Here is a 23700-nt window from a genome sequence, read left to right on the forward strand (position 1 = left end):
CGTTTCTGTATACTAATAAATCATGTACAGTGGCCTGTTTTAATTACTGGGTATTTTGTAGACACAGACTGGCTGGTCATATCATCAATAGAAACCCTGCAAAGTAAAAGTCAGCATAATGGAAGGATTGTAATGTAACCAAGAGCTCTGAATACAACCAATGATATTTTTAATACCGCAGTCAGGGAAATAATTTCATTGTGACTAGGACTATATAAAACACAGCAAGACAAATGTCACAAAATTGAGCAAGTTGTTTGGTAAAGCCAACACCTCCTAGTCTAGGCTTAACAGTAAATTGTACTTGATCATTGTCTGGTGGTTTCACCAGAAAGTTCCTCTCAGATGGACCAGACAGGATTACTGGATTACTGTCTTAAAGGTGACTGCCACTGCTCTGTCTTCTACCTGCACTTGAGTTACACTTGTACTCAACAGTGAGCTTCCTGTATTTTCATTTTTTATGCTGTTCATAACTACAGAACTTAATTTTAGCAGTTCTGCCAAGTGATTATATGCCCCAAATCGTTTTTGCATCCAGTTTGATCTAAAATGTCTACTGAAAGAGTTCAATAGGACCCCATATTTTTTCTATTTTTTTATTTACTCTGAATTACAGAAAGGTTGTGGTTAAAAGGGACTTCCAGAAGTCATCTGGTCAAACCTGCCTGCTCAAGCAGAGCCACGCTAGAGTCAGTTTCCCAGGAACACATCCAAACACCTTTTGAATATCTTCAAGGAGGAATACTGACACCGCTCTGGATAACCTCTCCCAGTCCTCAGTCTCAGCAGAAAAAAAGCATTTCCTAGTGCTCTGATGGAGCCTACTGTGTTTTAGTTTGTGCCCTTTGTCCTCTCACTGGGCACTACTGAGAAGACCCTGGCTCCATCATCTTCACACACTCAACCCAGGGTATTTCTATACATTAATGAGATCCCCTGAGCTTCCTTCAGGCTGAACAGCCCCAGCTCTCTTAGACTTTCCTTGCATAAGAGATGCTCTAGTCCCTTAATCATCTGATAATCAACCTTAATCATCATTTAGTCATACTTCAATAAAATAAAAATATCTCCCCCAGTGAAAGAGATTAGATTAAAATTTGGATTCTAGTTCTGCTTTGCTTTCAATGTGTTTACTCCTATGTTAACATAGCAAATTAGTTTGATTAGATGCACATTTATGTTAAGGTTTTAAAGGCTCCAATGTTTGCAACAAATGTCAAGTCACAATGTCACAACTGACAATTAAAAATATACTGTGAGAAGCAGCGCTGACATTAACGTCACCCTTGCCAAGGTTCTGTTTTCCAGTTTTCAATGACATCTCCTTCATAAACCTGCTCTGATATCAATTAGAAGCTGAAGCTTGAGATCAAAAAGGCCAGCAAGTAATAGGTTTCACTCACATTATATGCATTTTCTTTAATTGTTCACATTATATATATACTTATACAAAAACAATAACAATAAACACTAACCTTATCAATTACAAAGGCCAATGATTAAAATAAAACTGCAAGCTCAAAAATTAAGTTTTTGGGGGTGAAGAAGAACATATTTGACAACACTTTACTACATTGCAATACTTACCAATGTCATCATCTGTCCTGTCTATTGGGTCTTTCTCCAAGCAGTCTCTTACAATATCCCGACTCATCAAAGGATCTGATGCCCTTTCAATGTCTTCTTCATCATCATCATCCTCAGAATCCACAGCTGTCTCTGGCAATCCACTGAGATCCATATCACCAGCCTCACTTTCTGTAGCCTAATTAGTGCATAAACAATTAGAAAACATTCAAATATGTTATTTACTGCTGCAGTTTCCTGGTTAAATGTACAGAGATGAATTCTAACATCTAGCAGATGATCCAAATTTATTCTATATTTTTATATTGCTTTTTTCTTTTTATATCTTTTTAAAACAACTAACAATTTATCAGTCCAAACCCACTGTGTTTAAATATGACTTTTAACATTTGTTTCAATCAGTCACACAAACAAAGGGTTCAACAGACATTACTTAATCTGCGGGTCTTGGGGGGATTGAAGGCTCTTACATTTCAAGCAGCAATGTCTTCAACTGTTAGCTGAATATAATTTTTTTCAATAAACAGTTTTCATTTGACAATTTCTGAGCTCACTCCAAATTTACAGACACTTAGGAAAGCAGCATAATTTTAAACAGACAGTTTGGGGAAATAAAAACAGCTTCAGAATGCTACAGGAATTTTGTTATCTCTTAGTCACCTAGGACTGTACTTTTGTTTTACAATTCCAGTTGAACGTGGTTAAATATGGCTTTCATTTGCTGATAAATTGCCTAAGAATTTACAGATGCAGAAAAAAGCAAAGTCATTGCCCAAACACCACAGATGGACTACCCAGAATATCTGTCAAATTTAACCTCCCTCAAATTGTATTAAAATGAATGAAAACATAGTCCAGACTAAGACCATTAGTATAGCACCTAAAGGTAAATATATTTTAATTTGATATTTAAATATTTCAAAAATGATTGAGTTTGAAGACTGAACACTTTAATACATCCCACAAACATTTGTCTGTCATGGCTGATACGGCTGCCTTCTCTCACAACCTGATTTAATACCACAGCAGCTGCCGAGGCTTAGCTATGACAATTTTTAAGGAAATGCAAGCTTCTAATGAGCAAGTTTTAAGCCATGGCTTGAGAAATCCAGTTTCACAGGCCTTCAAGGGATGGTTTGTTTCTGAGATTCCTGGAGCACACAATGTATTGAAAAATACAACATGGGACAAAGACAGCTACTAAAGCTTGTTTCATCAATCTATCTCAGACTGGTGAAAAAGACAACCCACAAAACTAGGTCACTCTCTGAACATAGGGAAGGTAAGAGAAATTGCATTGGTAATTTTGTAGAATCATCTCCCCTATTCCTGCCTCCCTATCTGTGGCCGACATCTGTCACTTTAATGCCACTATACACAGGCACCTCATGAACAGCAGCATATGGCTGGAGATGGATCAGGGGCAGCCAGTGAGAGTCTTAAATGCTTCTGTCCTACAGCACAACACAAGCTTTGTAACTGGGCCTTGTTAATATAAAAAAAAGCCTGATAACAGCATCTATGCAATATTCAAATTATTCTCACTTTGCGGTTTTGGGTTGGGGTTTTTTTAGTTGTTGTTGTTGTTCATTTTGGGGGTTTAGTGGCTTTTTTGGTTTTGCTTTTGTCAAGAAAAAATGCTGCTCATTTTTTAACCAGGATAAGGAAAGATGTTACTGGCATAAAAACAAATCCCAAAACATAGCACAGGTAGCAGTATTTTATTGAGCAGTCTTCCTGTGTTTAACATGCCCATTCCCTGTGATACATTTGAAACAGCTGCTGTAACTACTCTTTCAAAATAGCCTTCATCAAAAGCGACTGGTGGAAAAATTAGTGGTGATGAGTCAGTAGACACACAGCTTATGACACCAATCTGTCAGAATCTGAAGTTTCCAGCAGTGACAATTCCAGTGACAGTGGGACTGATTCACAGTCAATTTTGCAAACCTTCCCATCACTAACAAATGCCCCTCCTCCCTGCCCAGATTAAGCTCTCTCAAAAGCACAATACCAAAATTAATGCAGACCTCAATTTTGTCATACAATGCTAACAGACAAGAAACTTCCACCTATTGTACAACATCTGATTTAAAAGATAAGTTATTTTACTGTGTTAAAGCCATTAAACAAAACTGGAAAACTCTTGAACTCTATTATCAAGAAGAGTCCATGATATTTAAAACAAATTCTCACACTGAATTAAATGTAACTTTGGGCTCAGAAAACACTTTACAAATACTACTAAAGGATACAAGATTTCCCAAAGATGATCACTATTTACACTTGTTGCTTCTTTTTTTTTTTTGTTTTTTTTTTGACAAGTGGAGTTATTGGTGCATGAAAAGCAACTACTTCTAATTTCCTGCCAAAAACCCAAACCACTGCAACAAAGAAGCTCAGCATTGAATGCAACAATCTACAATGTAATAAGAAAGTTTGTTAATTTAGGACACCTTTAAAAACACCTTTAGAAGAAAAAAAATACATGTTTTCAAACAACTTTCTGAAATCTCTATGATCGCACAAAAGACAGAAAAGAAAGACAAATGTAGCCTTTCTGCATGACAAAACAAAACAAAAACCAAACCAAACAAATCCATGGCCCCCCACCCCAAATCCACAAACAAACAAACAAAAACCAATCAAAAAAACCAAACCAGAAAACTAAGAAAACCTTGTGTTTATACATCGCAAATAGCTTTTTTAGGTTTAGTAGCAGCATGTATGATGTCAAGTATTCAAGGTCCTCTTGCTGAGACATTAAACTTCATGACCCAACTACTCTGAGTGCTTTTGTACCCCCTGCTCTGTGAGAAAAACCAAGCATGTCTGCACAGGAACCCTTGGTTACTAAGCAATAGCCTTGCATCTGTCTAGGATTAAAGGGGAAACCCCCATGAGCTCCTTTGGGCATCGGGGATTCCTTATGAACCTCAGCCACCAAAACCCCAAATGATGAATATCCAACAGAATTTGTACTACAGTCAATCGTGAGGCTTACATCTTCTCAGGGCATGTAACCAAGGATGAAATACACCTCAGAACTGCCATTCTTGGGTGCATGTTATACTTTGCTTCTTGGGCAATAAGAGAAATTAGTTTCACTTAAATAAATCTGAAAAGATTGCATGCAACAAAAATGCAAGAAAAATGTTGGTTGCAGCCTGAAGTACAAAACAATGTCTCTCCATACCAACTATGATAGCAAATTTCTCATGTCATCTTTCCATTTTCTGTGCTTTGAAGCTTCAAAAATTTTCTCCAATCTCATAATAGTGACATCCTAAAATTTTATTTGTCACATCACCAACATGACGGTTAAGAGACTAAGACAGACGTTTTCAAGCCTGAGTTGCAGTAGTATTTCATATTGACACCTAAGGAGAATCTGACCAGTTTTAAGCAGTGGCTATAAAGTTTAACACTGCACCAATAAAAAAGTAGCTGCTTCAACTGAGGAGGATCTTGAAGTCCAAATACACTTCCAGATTTGAGTGATAATTAAACAAATACTGTGAAATAACCAGGGTAAAGATGTAAACTAAAAGAAGCTTTGTCTAAGTTCTTGGTTAGCCTTTGGTTCCTTGACTGACATGAAGAAGAAGAGGAGGATTAAGAGAAGAAGAATAGCATTCATTCTCCCTAGGTCAGACTGGGGAAATGGTGGAGACCCTTCTGGTCACTTCAGATTGGCAGGAGAGGCAACCAGTGAATGCCAACTCTACTGGTCTTTGATTTTTTTAGATGCACCATGACAATGAGCATAATGAGAGAGGCGGTGGACTACATGAGCAGCTCAAGAAGATGATTTCATTTACTGCCTGACTTCCTCTTCCTCCACCTAATTTTTGAGTTCCTTGAGAAAACAGATTAGAAGAAGTTATGGGCGATCACTACCTCTACTCAACCAAGTAACTCTCACTCCAGTGAAACAACTTCATCACACACTCCCCACCCTTACTAGGGGAAAGAAAGTGGGAAGACTTGGAGAGCTGCTTATATGACTGGCTCTGTTTTAAGTGCCCTTCATGGTTTTCTTTCTATGCTGGTTTGAGAAAAACTTCCAACTGACAGTAACATAAAGAGAAAAAATAGACAACCTTTAAAATAACCACACTCACTACTGATCTCTTTTTATTTTAAACAGACTATTTTCACCTTTACTTTTCTAGAAATTTAATTACTTTCTTCAGGAAACATTGTATCATTTTGAATACTAAATTCCCCTTGTAACAATTGTTACCACCTAAAATCAACAATTCAAAATCTCTAAACACACAAGAGAAAAAAAAAACAGGGATAAAAAGAAAAAAAAAGAACAGAAGAAACTCCTTGCACAAGCCAGAAATATATGTTCATTGCCTGGTGCACTCCTTCAATTCCACAAAGCTAACAAAGAAAGAAGCCATGCTCAGTTCAAAAACACCATCTCCACATTACTTTTCAACCACTGTCATTTAAGGGCTAAAAAATGAACTAAAAAATGAAAATAAGAATGTCTATTACCAAAACTACTCATTTTTACTTTCTAATTTTTAAGCTGATACCAATAAAAACACCAAGAACACTGGCTCTGCCTGTCTCATTAAATGACTTGCAGAAGTCACATTAGCTTGAAATATTCCCTCATGTCATATAGTCACATTGGATTCAGTGTCTCCACAGAGAGAGAAATCAAGTCTGGAGTTTTGTTTTAAATTAGCTTTCAGATGACTAAACAAAAGTTTACAATATCAATAAATTATGATGAAATTCAATCCATGCAACTATAATATGTATTTGTTTATTAAGTAGTTATCACATGTACTACAATCAACTATAATTATTACATGTACAGAAATCATACACAATCTAAGGTAATAACATTATTTTTTTGTGCTACATTGACACAAGTGCAAATGTCCATGAAATACCTTAAAACTCCTTCAGTCCAAGATTTTCACAGTGCTCTCCATAGTTGTTCTTTCATTATCAACCCCATTATCTACCCCAAAATTTATAACACAGCAGCCCACATGTGTCACAGAAGTCAGTCTGAGCAGTTTTCCTCACTGAAGATGGAAATGTGCAGCAATGCAGACAACCCACCAGGAACAGCATCCCCCCTCATTGCCAAAGATTGCCTCCTTCTCAGAATGGAGCAATGTCTGCCAGGAGCACAGGTGTACAGAACATGGACTCTGGAAGTCACAGAGTACATTAAGAGGCCCTGAATTTACTGGAGTGACAAGGAACTGCATTGGGCTTTGTTGAAAAAGCAGGGGTGGCAGTCCACAGGACAATTTACCTGATCTGTTCCAGCCACTCTGGCATCAGCCAGAGCCCTGCACTTCAGCAGCTGATACAGTCAGAAAGAGTGGCTTTATCTTAAGGTAAAATGCCTTTATTTTGCATACAGTGACTAAAGGGCAGGCTGCATGGACTCTGTGGTTTGAGACACAAAAGACTGGTCTCACTCAGGAAGAGCTGCTGAAGGGCGAACCTTTCTCCTAGGAGCTACCGTATCAGGACCATGAGAAAACAAAGCTGACACCTTGAAAATTTCCAAGCAATAGGCACATCCTGGGAGGGTCTCAGAAAGGATGTTCCTGGTTTCCTGTACCGACAGTGGTATCTGGGCAGGCACTGAGGGCATGTCAGTGTGGCAGGAAGCCACCAGTCTGAGCACAGGATAAGGCAAAGAAAGGCTGGCAAAGAGCTGAGCCCACACAACAATGCTTCCCAAAACAGGGAGGGGCAATCATACACAGCCAGGAGCTTACATCTCCTCACTCGCCAATCATTTGGTAATACATTTAGCAGGTATAGCAGGAAGCATCTAGGAGCTTATAGGAACAGGTATATGTGTTCATTTAAGAATCATTAACTAGGCCTAGCAATCAAGAGTAAGCAGCCACACATGAGATGTCAAAAAAGGACAGAAGCAAGGAATTGTTCTTGGCAAATACAAGCCAACACACACTACTGACATTCAGCATCCCCTTCCTCTCAAGTCACCCTACAGAGTTCGTCACTTGAACTTACTTCCTAAAATAAAAATAACAGTATTTAAGGACCTTACTAATTAGCACCTGATGTTTTTGAAACTTGGGTGGGGTAAACACAAAGGTTGATTTTATTTTGGTAAGTATTTCTTATCCTAAAAGAAGTTCTTTCATGTGCAACGTCTGACAAACAAATTTAGAGACCACATTAATATTTAAAAGGAAGTATTCTCAGTTCAATGCTGAAAGCATCTGAAGAGTCAGCTTCATGATTTATTTAAAAAAATCTTAAAAGGCCATGAACATATTTTCACTGGAAGCAGCTGCTCTTAAGGCTACAGAACTAATACTTATGGGATGCAGTACATGACATATCACCTCAGATTTCAGCAGTAATGATCTAAATAACAATATCATTTTTAAAACAATTTTTTTTCTATCAACTGCAAGACAAGATGATGATCTTTCTAAATCATTGCTTTCTACTTAGCCATAATGAATCCAAGTCCACCCTACTAAACAGAAAAATGCCATTATATACAGAAAATCAAAGAATCAAAGGGATAATGATCATGTGATCATGAGCTTTATCTAAGACTTATCAAATTTGAAGGAAAAAAAATAACATGTTGATGACTTGGTTATGGTTTACTAGTTTTGAATAAACAGTTGGGAGAGAATTGCAAGGCAAACAATTGAGAGAGAATGACTGATTCACTCTCTCTTTAAAAAAAAATATTTCTCTTTAATCCTTTACTTGGCCCTAGAGGAGTCATATTACAGTCATTTTATTTTGTTTTGGTTTGGGTTTTTTTTTTTTTTTTGGCAGTACTTGAACCTAGCCTAACACTGCTACATTACATTCCTTTATGACTGAAACTGAGGCCAGAAATTAATGATTTACCAGAATTTGAGAAATCAAGGTAAACAATACTTCATACCATTAAGTTAAATTTAAGAATTTAAGAATCTTATCAGTTTCCACACCTGAATTTACCATTTCATTAATAAACATTCCTTCAAGTATATGTATTAAGACAAAAAGATGAGGTTGCATTCTACAGTACATGGTCATATTTCTGGATGTAGATATGGACATAGGTTACTCATACTTTGACATTGTGTAATTACACAGTTCTTGATAAAACTGTGCCAAGTCACCTTTAAATGTGGTATTAATTGCAGATTAAGTAAAGAAACTAGATAATATTTTTAAGAATGGATTATGCATTATGTTTGTAAATTCAGTTTAAAAGAATACTTAAAGAGTAAATTTTATCTGCGTAAATACTTCAGTATACCATTAACTCTCTCCAAACACCAACCAGTATGTTGATCCCAACACTGCAAATGAAACCAGTAGGAGTCATAGACCAGGTTGGCAACTACATAGAGAAGTATTTTTCTGAGGTTTCTTTAGTTCTTCTATGTTGTTTGGTTGGGCTTTTTATTAATTGCATAGAAATTCAATTATCTTTTTCACAGTTAAGAGTGTTTTGCTGAAAGTTTGCAAAAAATTACTTCCAACTTATCTCAAGAACAACTGTATGACTGTAACTACATGCCACCTACAGCTGTGCCTCTGGAGGTACTTGTTATTTTTCTGTTAGAGTGGAAATCTCTGTAATGAAAAGAATGAAAATCTGTAGAAGACTAGAAGAACAAAACTGATTTTACTTCTTCTTTAGTCTCACAATATAAACCTAAATCATATCCCAAAGTTATCCTGTCTTCAGAAGAAATTCTGACAAACCTACTTGACTGACATATGGTATGCTTTAAGTGTTCAGCTAATTTGATAGTTTTGCAAAAATAAACCTTTGCATTATTGTAATTACTGTCTAAATTGAACTGTGATCTTTTTATAGCCTATCTTCTTTCACAAAAAGAAGCCTATAAGTTTATTCACCTGAAAGAGACTATATTCTTCAACTATGACCACAGCTGAACTTTCACATATTTATAGATATGCTTTTCCTGTTATTTAAATGACTACATTTGCAATTCCAGAAGCATCTCAAAAAACCACTATCCTCTTCTAGTTAACAGTACTTCATGTTGAAGTGGTCTCACTACTTTATGATTATTTCGATAGAAATATATTTTAATTGGATTTGATTCCTTCCTTTCAGAGTAACAAATTGGTACACTTCCCTATCAGGGCAGCTCCTCCTCCAACATTGCAAGAACCATAAACATCAAGTGAAAAATGCATAATTCCTCATTTTATTTCACTTTAGACTTTTTTCCAATTTATATTCAAACTCTGGATCAGTTTCAGAATCTCTCTAAACTCAAGTTGTGCCCAATGACTTGACTAGCACAGAGCTTTACAAGAAGAAGCCACCTCAGAAGTATAACTTTAAGAAGCACCACCACTTCAACCTGCCCACCTTTCTAAGGATGGCCAGGAGAGGAAGCACTGCTAAGAGGTTGGCATCACGTTTCTACAGGGTGGGGAAATAGAAATATGCCCCTCAGGCACGGGCTGCCCACTCCATATTTGTTTCTTCCCACCATTGAATAGGCTCTGCATTATGAACCCAACACACCTAAAGCCTGAAATCATTACAATTCAAACAAAAAGATTTTTTTTGAAGTCTATTGAGCACTTCTTCAAGTACTCAAAAGTGACAATAGCAAGGACATTCAGCTATTAAGTGCAAAACTGCTGGCAACTGCACCTCCCATCAGCATCCCTTCCAGTCTTACCTGGTAGATATCAGAAAGGCTGCTGCTTCCTGAATCACTAGTGATGCTACATCCTGAGTGACTAGATGAAACGTGGGTCACCTGTGGGTGGAGACTGTCAGTAAGGTGCAGCTTTGTGAAATCTGCAGGAAGCTATAGGTGGAGCAGAAAAAGCATCATTACAATTTGAGGGAGACACACAGCAAAATTAATTCAAATCATATATGTCATATTTTACTCTCTGCCAGTACCAACTACTTAAGAAAACCACTGGGGTTTGAGAATGCAGCATAAAAATTTAGAGTTATGCAGCTTTTTTAACTCATGCAGAGGTCAGCAAAATACCACCAAAATATTGCAAATATAAGAGATTCAGGAAAAACATGTATCTGAGGACAAACATTAGTGAAGCAATATGCCAAAACTGTTCAGTAGCTTGCTGTGGGGTTTGGATAGAATTAAAATGTATATGAATATTGTGCTACTTCCAAAATCAATGGTTTCCTGCAGGATGGGAGTTAAGTCACAGACTTCTTTAAAAAATCAACCAGCACTGCTCTGGATTTGGTAAACTCTTGTTTCTCAAGTTGACAAAATACATTAGAGACAAGGAAAATCCAAGTCACTGAGCTATCCATTATACTTTGAGCCAAATAATATGACAGCAAATAGGAAATGTGGGAAGATTGACACAATTACAAAGAGCTATAATCTTGGAATTAGTTTGCTCACATGCAGTGCTGAAGAATGAATTGAGACAGTATATTTGATCATGTAACAAACATTCACCAAGATTTGCGATATATATTTCTACTATTGCTTTATGCCCACAGCTTCTATGAAAATCTTTAAGAACTGTAAACATTTCCAGACTGCAGAAAGCAAACTTTGACAAAGCAAAATATTTGCTGTCTGAAGAAATATTTAAATGCTATTTCAGGGGCAAATTACTCTTCTCCCCAAGAAGTCTGTATCCCACAGCTAGTTAATAAAAGTATGTTAATGTATCAATTTTGGTTTGCAATAAATTCTTCAATAATTAAAACCAAAAATCTTTGTTCATTAATTTTGTTTCAACTCAGTCAAGGCAGATTCTCTCATCCCTAAGGAGTTGTGTTTGTATGAAAAATGTCACATGCAGTGTGTCCATCCATGTCAATTATGAATGTAACCCTAGTGCTTGCTCTCCCTGGATGGAAATGGAAATAAGATCTCATTCAGCATTAAGAGAGAATAAGCCAATCAGTATAAAAGGTTAGGGAAAAAAGTCACAAGAGAACATGCTAGAAAAAAATTATTAGCTCTATACAGCTAAAGATAGTGAATGACTTTAATGCTGTTCGCCTTGTTTAGTTCTGTTTATGGAACACGCCCTGAAAGAACTTTGGCTTTAGGATTTGCAGTGAAATTACAGACAACTGCAAACCTTAGTCTTATTTGACTGACTGGCATTTCCTATTCTAATACATCTGAAAAGGATTTCTTCATTATCACAGAATGACTGCATCAGTGATAACAAAAATGGCTGCATTTTAAATAATTCTTTCCTAGTATCTTACTGGAAAGAGCAGCTAAAACCAGCAACCAAATACTAATAATCCTAAAAAGCTACAGTAAGCCAAGAGCTAGATTTGATCTTCATCAACAAAGAAAAGGCAATTAAGAAAAGCAATACTCTAATACACACAGCCATGAATGCTGCCTCCAGAAAAATCTAGTTATGCTCACTACTGTTATTGAAGTATCAGAGGGAGAAAATACAGCATTAGGGACTGCATTATAGTATCTGGGGTCTTTGCTGCTTTTCTTTTCAATCTGTAAGTTTGAATTATCACATAATTGAACCACATATACTGATATTCAGGCCACTATACAATTTTTTTAATCCTTTTTGAGCCATTCTGCAAGTAAGTACATATTCCATAGGTAGAATGCAAGGGAAATGAACTGCCACAGTTTTTGCAGTGTGTTGCTGACTTCTCAAAGTACAGTCTCGCACAATTGAAGCAGCCCACGTTTATTTCAAAGTAGAAATCCTACACATTATGTTAAGATACAAGCACAAATTGTCTAAGATTCACACATTTAATGATAACTTACACAGATATATTTTGAGGGTTTTACCTTTTATAAAGCACTAACTATTGCAATCCCAAATAAATATTAACTCCATAGGGAACTGTATATGAACACAGTGTGGCACCCAGCCAAACACGTTCAATTTTATAGTGCCCTGTAAATATCTCCATGTCATTAACAACAGCATGTATTTTTTATCAAAGCATTAAAAATTTTAAAGAACTTTTCATCAAAGCAAATCCAGTTAGTATGTTAAAAAGTTAAATTGAGCTATATTTAATATAATGATTGCACTCGGTGTTTTAAATGAACAGCAAGGATTTGTGTGTCACTACTGCACATAAGGCAAAAGGAAGAGGCAGAGGATTTCACAATAACTGATGGAATACACTGCACATAAAAGCAAGCCTTCTGAATCTTTTTGGCTGTAGACAATCAGCTGAATGCTTGGTGATTACTGGTTTCAGAGTAACTCCTCAAGTCAAAGCCACGCTGCCTGAGCTGGACTTGCCAAGTGGTGACAGAAGATCAGAAGCAGGCATTTTTCTTTAGGCAACCTAACTAGTCACTTTGATCCTAATCAAATAGGACTATTTACATGCAGAAAGCACATGCTCATATCTTTGCAGAACACTACATCTCTGTGCTACATGCCCAAGAGCAGCATCCACTTCAACAGCCCTACCCCCCAAAGTTAAGGTGAGAGACTGTGTGAAGAAAAAAATGAAACACAAAAATTAAATAAGTTGAAACATTTAAACTGTAAAGTCAATGAAAAATGTGTGTGAGAAATGCATACATTTCTATTTTAGTCATGTTCTGCTGTTTAAAATACTTCATATTTGCATTGTACACAATGGAGAAAAAAATGAAGCACTGATGACAATGAAAACCCACATCTGTTTAAGTCTGATATGGAAGTGTGGTGGGCTTGACAGCAGATGCCCACCAAAGCCACTCTGTCACTTTCCTCAGCTGGACAGGTGAGAGCAAATACAATGCAAGACTCATGGTTAAGGACCAAGAGAGATCACCCACTGTCATGGGCAAAACAGACCCAATTTGGGGACAAATTAACTGAATTTATTATCAACAGGATAATGAGAAATAAACTCAAATCTTAATGACTTTCTCCCACCCTTCCTTTCTTCCTAGGCTCAACTTCACTCACAAATTCTCAACCTCTTCCCTTGCAGTGCTGTGGAGGGACAAGGAATGGGGGCTGTGGTCAGTTCATCTCACACTGTTTCTGCTGCTCCTCCCTCCTTGGGTGGAGGACTCTCACACTCTTCTCCTTCCAAAGGAGGCAATTCTCCATCATCACCTTCAAAGTGAGCCCTTCCCATGGGCTGCAGTTCCTCACAAATTGCTCTGGTGTGGGGCCCCTCTGGGGTCATAACTCCTGCCAGTAAACCTGTTCCAGCATGGGCTCCTCTCTCCACAGGGTCACAAATTCCACCAGAAGCCTGCTCCAGCGTGGGCTTTCCACAGGCATCCACCTGCTCTGGTGTGGGTGTCCTCCAAGGGCTGTAGGTGGAATTCTGCTTCCCTGTGGATCAACATAGGCTGCAGAGGGGCACAGCTGCCTCACCATGGCCTGCACCCCAGGCTGGGTAAATCTCTGCTGGGGCACCTGGAGCACCTCCAGCCCCTCCTTCTCTCTGACCTTGGTGTCTGCAGGGCTGCTCCTGTCACATTCTCACCCCTCTCTTCTGCGGCTGCAATTGCAGTTTTTGTTCCCCCCGTCCCTCTCCGTTTCTTATCCCAGAGGCGCTGCCACTGTCACTGCTGAGCTCAGCCTTGGCCAGTGGCAGGTCTGCCTTGGCACCAGCTGCGTTTGGCTCCATCAGACATGGGGACAGCTTCTGGCAGCTTCTCAAGGAAGAAGGGTTGGCCCTGTGGCCCCACACTACCAAAATCCAGCCACACACACCCAATACGAGCCAAACCCTTTACTCTTGGAACACATTTGGTGAATGTTTTTCAGGTAAGCAGAACACAACATTCAACAAGCAGCAAAAAGCTGGTCTATCCCAAACCAGGATATTTACATCCAATTTCTTACTTGCATTGGAACAAGATTAGAGAACATCATGAAACCATGCTATTATAACTCTGAAAAAATTTCCTAGGAACCATCTCCAGGCAGTTAACTTCATGGCAATAGGTATGCTTGCCATGCTACTGAGTATCACATTATTATTAAATTATTAAGCACTCTGTGCTTGTATTGAGCTATTGTTCCATTCTATAGTTTAGTACTGACTTTACTATTTAGTACAACAGTAAAAAAAAAAAAAGTCTTCTTGTTACATTTACACAGATAGATCTAGCACATGCTATATCTACCAGACCACAAGGAGGATAAGAAAGCCTAAGGACCTACCCCTGCCTCAGAAACATCACTCCTCACAGACTGACACCACCACAAATGGTGTCAGAACTGAATTCTCACTTTTATCTTGTTTTACATTTTTATTAAGTGATGCCTAGTTTTAAGAATACCTACAGTATTTCTTAACTTCATGACTGAACACCTTTAGTCACACCATCAGAAGGAACTGGCACACAGAGTAAAAACGTAGCAGGGTAATTTAGAAAAATTATTGTATGATTTGTTTTAAAGTAAACATAGTTTCAAAACATAGTATATGTACACTAGTTTAAATAATTTATAATCATTAAAAAGGTCAGAAACTGTCCTGACCACCTAGTCTCAAGCACAACCTTTGTAAGTGACAAACATTAAGGTAATATATGCATAGCTCTAATCACGTGTAACATGGACAAAAGTTTCTAGCATAAAACATGACCTGACAAAATAGTCATGATCTAAGCCCTAGTCTTAATTTGACAGAGGTGAAAACAGTATTTTATATTTATAATGTAGCCATTAATACACATGTATACCTACACAGTACACCCATTTATACAGATTGCACACATGGATAGAAACCAGAGTTAAAACAATATATCTGGGAACTCCCAATTTTTACTTCTTGAAAACCCTAAAATCAAAAGAAAACTTAAACAATTATGTGAAACTATCTTAAGGGAAAAGATATATATCCATTTAGAACTGTACAATACCATAAATCCTATCACATCCTCCCATCTTAAAAGCATCATTTTATTACTTCCACCCTCCAAGTGAATCACCATGTTATGCATGCAAAACTAACAATTACTTTGCTCTGAATATGTTCCTCCTATTTTAAGAACATTACTATTTTCTCCTACCCTACAGTATGCCTCTCATTATAACAAAAGGCATCTTCTACTCAAGAAATTGCAGGGCTTATCTACAAATACAGTATTTAAAAAAATATTAAATAAAATTTTGAATTTTATTTTTTAAATGCAGTTACATGTGAAAACAAGTATAAATGCAACAACATGAAAGACAAACACAAGAATGTAATTTTAAATTACCAGATGAATTCTAGCTAGAAAGCTTCAATATACCACTCATTTTAAGGCAAACAAAGAAACAAAGCATATAAACAAAGTCTTCTACTGAAGGCTGCTCAGCACTTTATGAAAGATTTATAAAGCCTGCAAAGTGACTGAAGCACATTTGCAAAAAAGATGGGATTAAAGAGAGCAAAGGTGTAACATTCTGTTATGCAATTCCCAATGAATGATTTTATATGTAAATAAGTGCCACTGAGACAGAGCAAGCAGACATAAAACAACACAAACTATCACCTTTAAAGCCTCTACTTCCACTTTCTGAAATTAAAGAAATACAAAAAAGCACTGATTCTTCAACCTCCAAACACCTGCATCTGAACACTTATTCTATAGCAGTTCTTTACTAATAAAATAATAAAAGCTACTAGACAATAAAAGTCACCATAATAAATATTTTTTTAAAGTTTTTTATTCCTTTTACAGATGACACACTTAGTCCCACAAACCTAAGTAAGTAAACTACAATGAACTTATTTTGGGATTCTGGGGTTTTTTTCATGAAGAGAGAACAACAGCAGGCAAATAAAAGCAATACTGTGCCTTTGTCTTCCTCATTATTTTTTTCCCCACCCAAGATAGAAATCCTGAAATTTTTATTGCACTACAGAAGTGTAGATCACAAAGGCAGTATTCTTCAGTATCCTATAAAATTATTAACAGTTAATTTCAATATTTTATATAAACATTTTTTATATTAAGGGTTTGTACATCTGTTGTATTTTGTATTTTAATGCTGTGCCCACATTTATGGTATTTAATAAGATAAGGAAGAAATATTTGTAATAATGCTGGGCATTCATCAACTTGCTATTTCAACATAATTCTTTCACTAACCAAGAGAGACGTCAAGGAAACATTTTTATGGTTGAGTGATCTTAAACACAGCAGTAAATATAAGTAATTACAGAATAATAAGGTAATTTCTAACGATTCTGTCTACAGACCTGATGCAGGCTGACATGTCCATGCAGAGTTAAATTTAAACTAAAAGTGTAAACTATATACAATTAAAATTAGGATGAAATTCCCAGGGAAGCAGGATTTCCTTGCACCTAGGGGTTGAAAAGATTGAGAAGCTTCTATATATTTTCTATGAAAACTTCTGCAAGACTTAAATAAAAACCTCCTGACTTGAACTATGTCTTCTGTACAATCATTTACTTTACACAACAATACCTCATGTATTTTTCATCTCCAGAGTTTCCTCGAATAGACATCCTTCTGTGAAACTGTGAAACTTCACAGACACCTAATCTTAAGATCTTGAATACAGCAAAGGACACAACCTGTGTTCTGAAAAAATTGCATGTAGATAATATTGCTGTGCGGCAGCTGTTTGCATACAAAGCCCACAGCAGAACACCTCTAACAAAAAAACAAACCAAACCAAAAATAAAAAGAATGAAAAGTATTATAAGGACCTTTCCCAAGCTCTTAATTCTTTCCTCCGCCGATATTTTGCTATAGCTAGCCTCCCAGAAAAACTATTCAGAGGTTCAAGCTATTGCAATGGGAGCTGCAGATCTCAGGGAGAGAGAGAGAGTGAATGCACAGGAACTTCATTCTGCTTCCCTTACAAAACACCCACTGCCTGCCACTTACTGCACATCTCATAGCCCTCAGCAGCTAATCCTATGAGCACTTCATGCACCGAATCCTTTGCTTGAAGGATTATTGACTTCTGCAGAGAGACAGGGGTGGTAAAATTTAAATGGGTGTCTGGGGAATGAAGAAAAACCTCTCAGAAGTAACACTTTTTAAAGGAAAAGTAACAAATACATCACTGAAACACATCCATTTTTATTTATTTTAACCACCTTCTCCGTTGTATGTCGGAATGTGTCAGCATTTGTTCTTCCTTTAGGAAATATATGAATCAAAGATTCAATGCAGCACTTCCTATTAAAAAGTACCTTCTTCAGAAAACCTGGCATAAACACCATTCCTTCAGGAAACACAAATGTCAACTTATTGGCAACAGCTCAAATGAAGCCGGGGGTGAAAAAAGAAAAACTGTTTTATACAGGTGTTTACAGCACCAGTGAACCCCAAATACAAAACAAAAGCCAGCCGGATGGATTTGAGTTCAATCATGCTAAACTAAACTGAGTAATGTTAAACAATTTTCTGAAGTTTTCCTCAGATTTCTGAAAATCCAAACTCAAACATTTAAAACATATAAATGATGTTAGATGTTTAGAATAAACAATATAAACATGCAAGATCAAAATACTTTTATTCAGCATTTACTCAGAAGCCTGTCTCAAAAAATATCTGGTTAAAGTGCAGCTTCTTCACTGGTCAACAAATGATAATTCAAAGGATAATTTTACTTTTAAAATACAGTTTAAAAGTTATAGCAGTTCTGCCACAGGCATCAAGCTAAAAAGACTGTTCTACAACTGTTTTGACTGTGCATATACATTTAAGTATCAAGAACTCTTTGACATCCTTAACCACATGTTTCTACATGGTCTCATAGTTTTTGTTCCATACAGTGCAATGGAAGTGAAATCTTCCAGAAGGGAGTTATGTAGGGTTTTCAAATTTCAAAATCTCATTTTTTTCTTTTTTATTGGTTTTTAGGGGGTTTTATGGGTTTTTTTTTTTTGGTTGGTTGGTTTAATTTTTTTTTTTTTTTTTTTTTGGTTAAGTGTCTGGTATTTTTACATTATTTGATTGCTTTATTCCATGAAGTGATCCCATTTAGGTCCAATCCTATTCTCAGTCTCTTTGAACTTCTGTGAGTAGCAGAATCTCTGTTTCAGCGTATTATGTCCCTACATTAAAAGAGTCTCTATTCCATAGGGACACAGCCTATCACTCTTGGTTGCACCCTGCTGTCCCAAGAACTTGCATTTAAGTGTCCTGACAGAGGCTGCCCAGCCATCCCCTCCCACAAACTAACAGCTTCCCAGTAACACTGAATAAAATTGGGAAGGGAATTCATCTTGTGGAAATCTACATAATGAAAACCAGCAAGCAGGGACAGGCACTCACTGATGACTGCTTTCTAAGTTGAAGGAAAGACTGTTCTGAGGCATTTCAATTGACTTCTGAAATATCTCTAGGGAAAGAGAGTGGAAAACCGAGTTCAATCACTGAACTTCTGTAAAGGCTCCCCGTTATTTGATATACATGGACGAGAAAATAATAAAGCTTGGCTTTGCAGAGATCTCTCTTGGGAATGACTGATTTTCATACTAAGAAAATGCATGTTCCAGTTGATGTTTTTCCCACAGTAAGTATTTCTAAATACTTCCTTTTGTGGCTGTTTGGGTGCTTAATACTGAGAACTACTGCTGGGTTGGAAACTAAATGGCCCACTTTCAGGGCTTCTGGAGGCTTGTGAGGTTAAATTTTGAACTCTTTGGCCTATTACAAGTAACTGTGGGAGAGGAAGGAACAGAGAACCTGGTCACAAACTTTGTTTCCACAGGAAACCAGACAAAAGATTCATGCCTACGGAAATAAAAGCAAAAAAAAGTTCAAGAACACTTTAGTTCAAGAACACTTTATGTGGGCACATATGTTTACAGGAAATGTTAATTCAAACGTTTTCAAGGAAGATGCTTTAAATCCAGCAGAATATTTTAAATAAATAATAGAACACTTGTGTATATCTCATATACAGACTCACTTTGGATTATTTAGAGAGCAGTCTCACAAGTGGACATGGAGGATGCTAAAAAGCAATCACACCAGTAGGGGTAAAAATGATGGCACCCAAACCCAGACTTTATTTTCAGCTTTAAAGCACTGCTCAGGATTGAAAACCAGAAAAGTAAAGAGTTTAGCCCAAAGGTGAAAACATGTATCCTGGGCACATCTTAAATGGTTAAAGCAAAGACCTGTGAAATGCCTACAGCTCCAAGCACTGAAGCCTCCCCATCAATAGGCTGTTCCATATGCTGGTGGTGGGTTTTTTTATACCTGAGCTTCACAATTACAGCATTCTAGCCACTCTAACAAAGCTTAGTGAAGTTTTTTAAACATTCATGAAGTGATAGCTCAGGTTTGAACTGAAGCCATTCAACCTGAACTACTGCCCTTCAATACTGAACTACATCACTGAATTTTACTGCACTGAGCTAACTTACAAGAGTAAAAGATATGTTAACTGATTTTAGAATAAAGAAATTAAGGGCTACCTCAGTTATTTTCTTAAAGATGAGATATGAAAGATGGATATACAAAATATCTTGGAACTCCACACCTTCCAAGTGGAGGAAAAAAACCTCTTGACATCACTGTGCAAAAAGACACTGTGGATAACAAGAGATGAGCAGTAGGAAGAGATGTGAAATCACACACTTTAAAACAAAAATCAACAGCGTGGGAAATTCCCTGTCAGAAATGACTGTGAAAAAGTTTCCATGTATCAGCTGATCAGAAGGTGACTGAATTGTTCAGGTGATGCAGCAGAAGGAGAACCCAGTATGATCACAGCATGTATCCCCCAGAAATACAGTTCTGGGCTCTTCTCCACAACCCCAGCAGAGACCTTATTTGGAAATTTTGCACACATTCCCAGCAGTGTGTTTTAAATAAAGATGGCTTAAAGCCATACACATACATAGAGTCAGAAAAAAACTATCAGGATTATGAGAAGAAAAACTAATACTTGACAAAGTGCAGGAAGAGCACAGCTTTTTCAGCCCACACTGAGAGAAAGATCACTATGCAAAAATAGAAAGGAGGAAAAAGAAATATTTTCAGTACAAGGCAATGCAGGTGTAAAGCCTAATGAGCAGGAAGCTGAAAGAAGGCTGCTGTCTAATGAACCACAGAGAGAACCAAGCCAGACTCCACAGGAGCTGTGGTAGAGAAGGCTTTCAAACTGAAGCCAGGCAAAGTTATGAGTGTGCTGCACAAGTGTGTAATGGCAGTGACCCAGAAAATTCTTTCCAGATCCATGTCACTCATCCAAGCAGAAAAATCTGAAGTGAGCCTGTTGTTTGATATACTTAGTGTTCAGAAGCACACTAACCAACAGAGGAAGAAAAAAGACAAAATCCAACACGACTAACACAAAAACATTTTAGATGTTCTTATTGGCAGCTTCTTAGTAAACACCTAAGTACTGTGTAAATTCCAAAGAATTTTTTTAAAAGATACAAATATTTAGGGAGCTCCTCTGCATAGATGCAAAAACTGAGCCCTGTCTCCATAAAATACCATATTAATTGAATGAAATTTGATGAAAATTTAAAGAGAGACATGACTAATTCACAAGCAATTAAATGGAAATTCTGTTTGAAGTCTGACGGCTGCAGCCATGTCAATGCCACCCTTGGAGTGTTAAGTAAAGGATTATCTTTGCTTTAGAACATCAAGGAATAGTTCAGGAGAGAAGTGGGTGGAAGTTTCCACTATTTTCCTTGACTGACAATGGAAGCTGCACACTTCTGCTTCAGCTCAAATAAAAAAAAGAACACAAAGAATTGCAATATTACAAATGACACACAAGTGGACATGAAAGCCCTTGCTAAAGCTTGTTTTTCCAAATATTCTGATTGTAGCATTTTTAAATATAAAGAAAAATGTATATTGCCATAAGCACTAGTCTTAGCTTGCTAATTGCACAATATTGAACATTTAAAACAATGTTACAATTGTTTTTAAAAGTTGGACATCTACAAGGCAATCAATTTTGATTGAAAATGGGGAAGATGTTATTTTCAAAGGTGAATTTCAAAAGAAAGACTGCTTAAAAAAATCTTGTAAGTCTGTAGATAATACTTCTCAGACCAATGCAAAAAGTAAAAAAGTTTCATATTTGCCTTACAGATAGTATAGGTAGTCTTCCTAATTTTCTGGCTAATGAAGAAACAGTACAGTAACAAGATAAAATGTTTCTAATGACAAGCATTTCCCTTTATACCTGACTAATGTTGCAAAATCTTCAAATACCATGATTTTACCATAAATATAATTTTTTAATGCTGTACTAACATGATTACAAGTCAAACAGCTTCATTACTTATGAGTTTTGCAAGTGCAAATGTTCTCATGCCATGGCAACACAACAGTGGTGAATGTTGCTGTAACACACCAAGCTTTGCTTGCTACTTTACACTTTTCCTCAGATGGCAGTCAAAGAAAATTAATGAATATATTTTATTCTGACACAAGTTTTCAAAACTGTATGTGCTATCATGCCACCATGCATTCCTAATACCTCCATAGTTTGTATTCTGTCACACAGAGCAAGATTCCAACTTCTATGAACAACTCAATTATTAACTACCTTGGGCACAACACTTACTACTGTGTGCTAACTGTGATCATAGGAAAGGAAAGACAAAAGGATCATTTTTCTTCTTTTCATCAAGGAGTCTTTAGGAAGCACTACAGTGCTCCCTAAATTCTGGAGCACAGTGCAGCAGCAACTGTGCAAACCCATTTAAAATTATTTACATATATCAGCACAGAAACATCTCTTACAGTAATAATATCTCAAATAAATTTTGAAACAACCTGCAGAGCTCTTCTTTGTAGTCCAAGTGACACTTACTCACAACTGTAATATGTAACCCTAAATTTCATTAGCCTCCCACCGTGGTTTTTTTTTTAATTGCCTAACTTTTACAAACATCCACAACTACATTGTGAGATAAGCAAAACAACAAGGCATCAAATGGAGCCTATTATAATCAAGGCTGCTTTGGAGTGAGCAGACAATGTCAATTGAAGCACCATGTTATTCTGCTTAAAATGCTGACATTCATGTGTGACTTTTAGAAATTCATCTATTTGTGTCTGTGCAGGTGTGCCCACAGAGTTCAAATCATCCCTTATGCTCCTGCCTTGCGTCAACAGCATCCTAAAAACACAAAGAGATTTTTACAGCACAGATTGCCAAGCTGCAGAAAAATAAGCAGTACAGAAACAGGTTGAAATACCAAGACCAGTAACTGCAGCCCATTCTACAAACACAATCAAGTGACATTCATCTTTTTTCTCCCAACTACCAGAAGTTAAACCCTGGAATAGTGTGTGCATTTACATGGTCAAGGTGTGTGCATTTACCTGAACTACTGCATTAGGTCACCTTGCAATGACCAGACAATTTGAGAGCCAAACCAAGTGCTCATTTACAACAGCACCGAAATGGTGGCAGCTGTTTGCTGTAACACATGGTGCAAGAGATTTAGAAAGTTACTTTCCTAAAAGTGGTAAACATTTTAGTTATTACTACACTAAGCATGTTATCTCTGGATGCTTAACTGAATAAAACCCCAGTTGGAACACTGAACATCCACTTAAAAAAAAAATCTAAAAATAATCATGCTACTCTAACTCAGAATTCCTAAGTTTAGTTTTCCCTGGGTACCATCATCACAGAAGGAATACTAATGTACAATACTAATGGAAGTTGCAGGTGTAGGAGTGACATTTAACTGCCTAAACAACCTCTTCCTTCAACAGGAAATAAGTAGATAACTAGATTTTCTATATCCTACTGCTGACATGCATGCCGCTGTTTGGGAAACTCCACTTGAGTAATCATTTATTTAGGAAAAGCAGCTGTATTTTTCAGGGACCTTGAAAATATCTGCTAAATGGAAATTGCTAAAAATCCTTTGCCCTGAAATGCAAGAAGTCTCTAATCTTCTCACAAGACACAAAAAAGACCACCCCAAGAACAAAATTTTAAAAAAACCACAAAACAATAAAAAAAACCCCAACCAACCAACAAAACTCCCAAAAAACTTCAACAACAATATTATCAACTATTGAGAACCTATTGATTTGAAAATGATCAAGACTGAATAGGACAGAAATTCCCAGAGTCAGATCACAGAAAATATTTGCAGAAGTCATACACCAACAGGAAAGGAGAGGTACACCTAATATGGGCTTCCATAGCTTTCAA

The 23700-nt window shown here is 36.9% G+C and overlaps 1 protein-coding gene across 8 annotated transcripts in view; it reads right to left on the minus strand.

The window, feature by feature from the left end:
* Positions 1–23700, minus strand: part of RAPGEF2 (Rap guanine nucleotide exchange factor 2) — a 184833-nt gene that overhangs the window by 36013 nt on the left and 125120 nt on the right. For 6 of the 8 annotated variants that reach the window (XM_058025308.1, XM_058025309.1, XM_058025307.1 and 3 more), the window contains 2 exons: positions 10290–10421; positions 1591–1768 (listed from right to left, as the gene is read on the minus strand). In XM_058025308.1, the coding sequence (XP_057881291.1) occupies positions 1591–1768; positions 10290–10421 (310 nt within the window). The remainder of the gene's footprint in view (positions 1–1590; positions 1769–10289; positions 10422–23700) is intronic. The other 2 variants (XM_058025312.1, XM_058025311.1) reach the window with 1 other exon arrangement.

Source organism: Melospiza georgiana, chromosome 5 (assembly GCF_028018845.1).
Source record: "Melospiza georgiana isolate bMelGeo1 chromosome 5, bMelGeo1.pri, whole genome shotgun sequence".
In the NCBI taxonomy this organism is placed as follows: domain Eukaryota; kingdom Metazoa; phylum Chordata; class Aves; order Passeriformes; family Passerellidae; genus Melospiza; species Melospiza georgiana.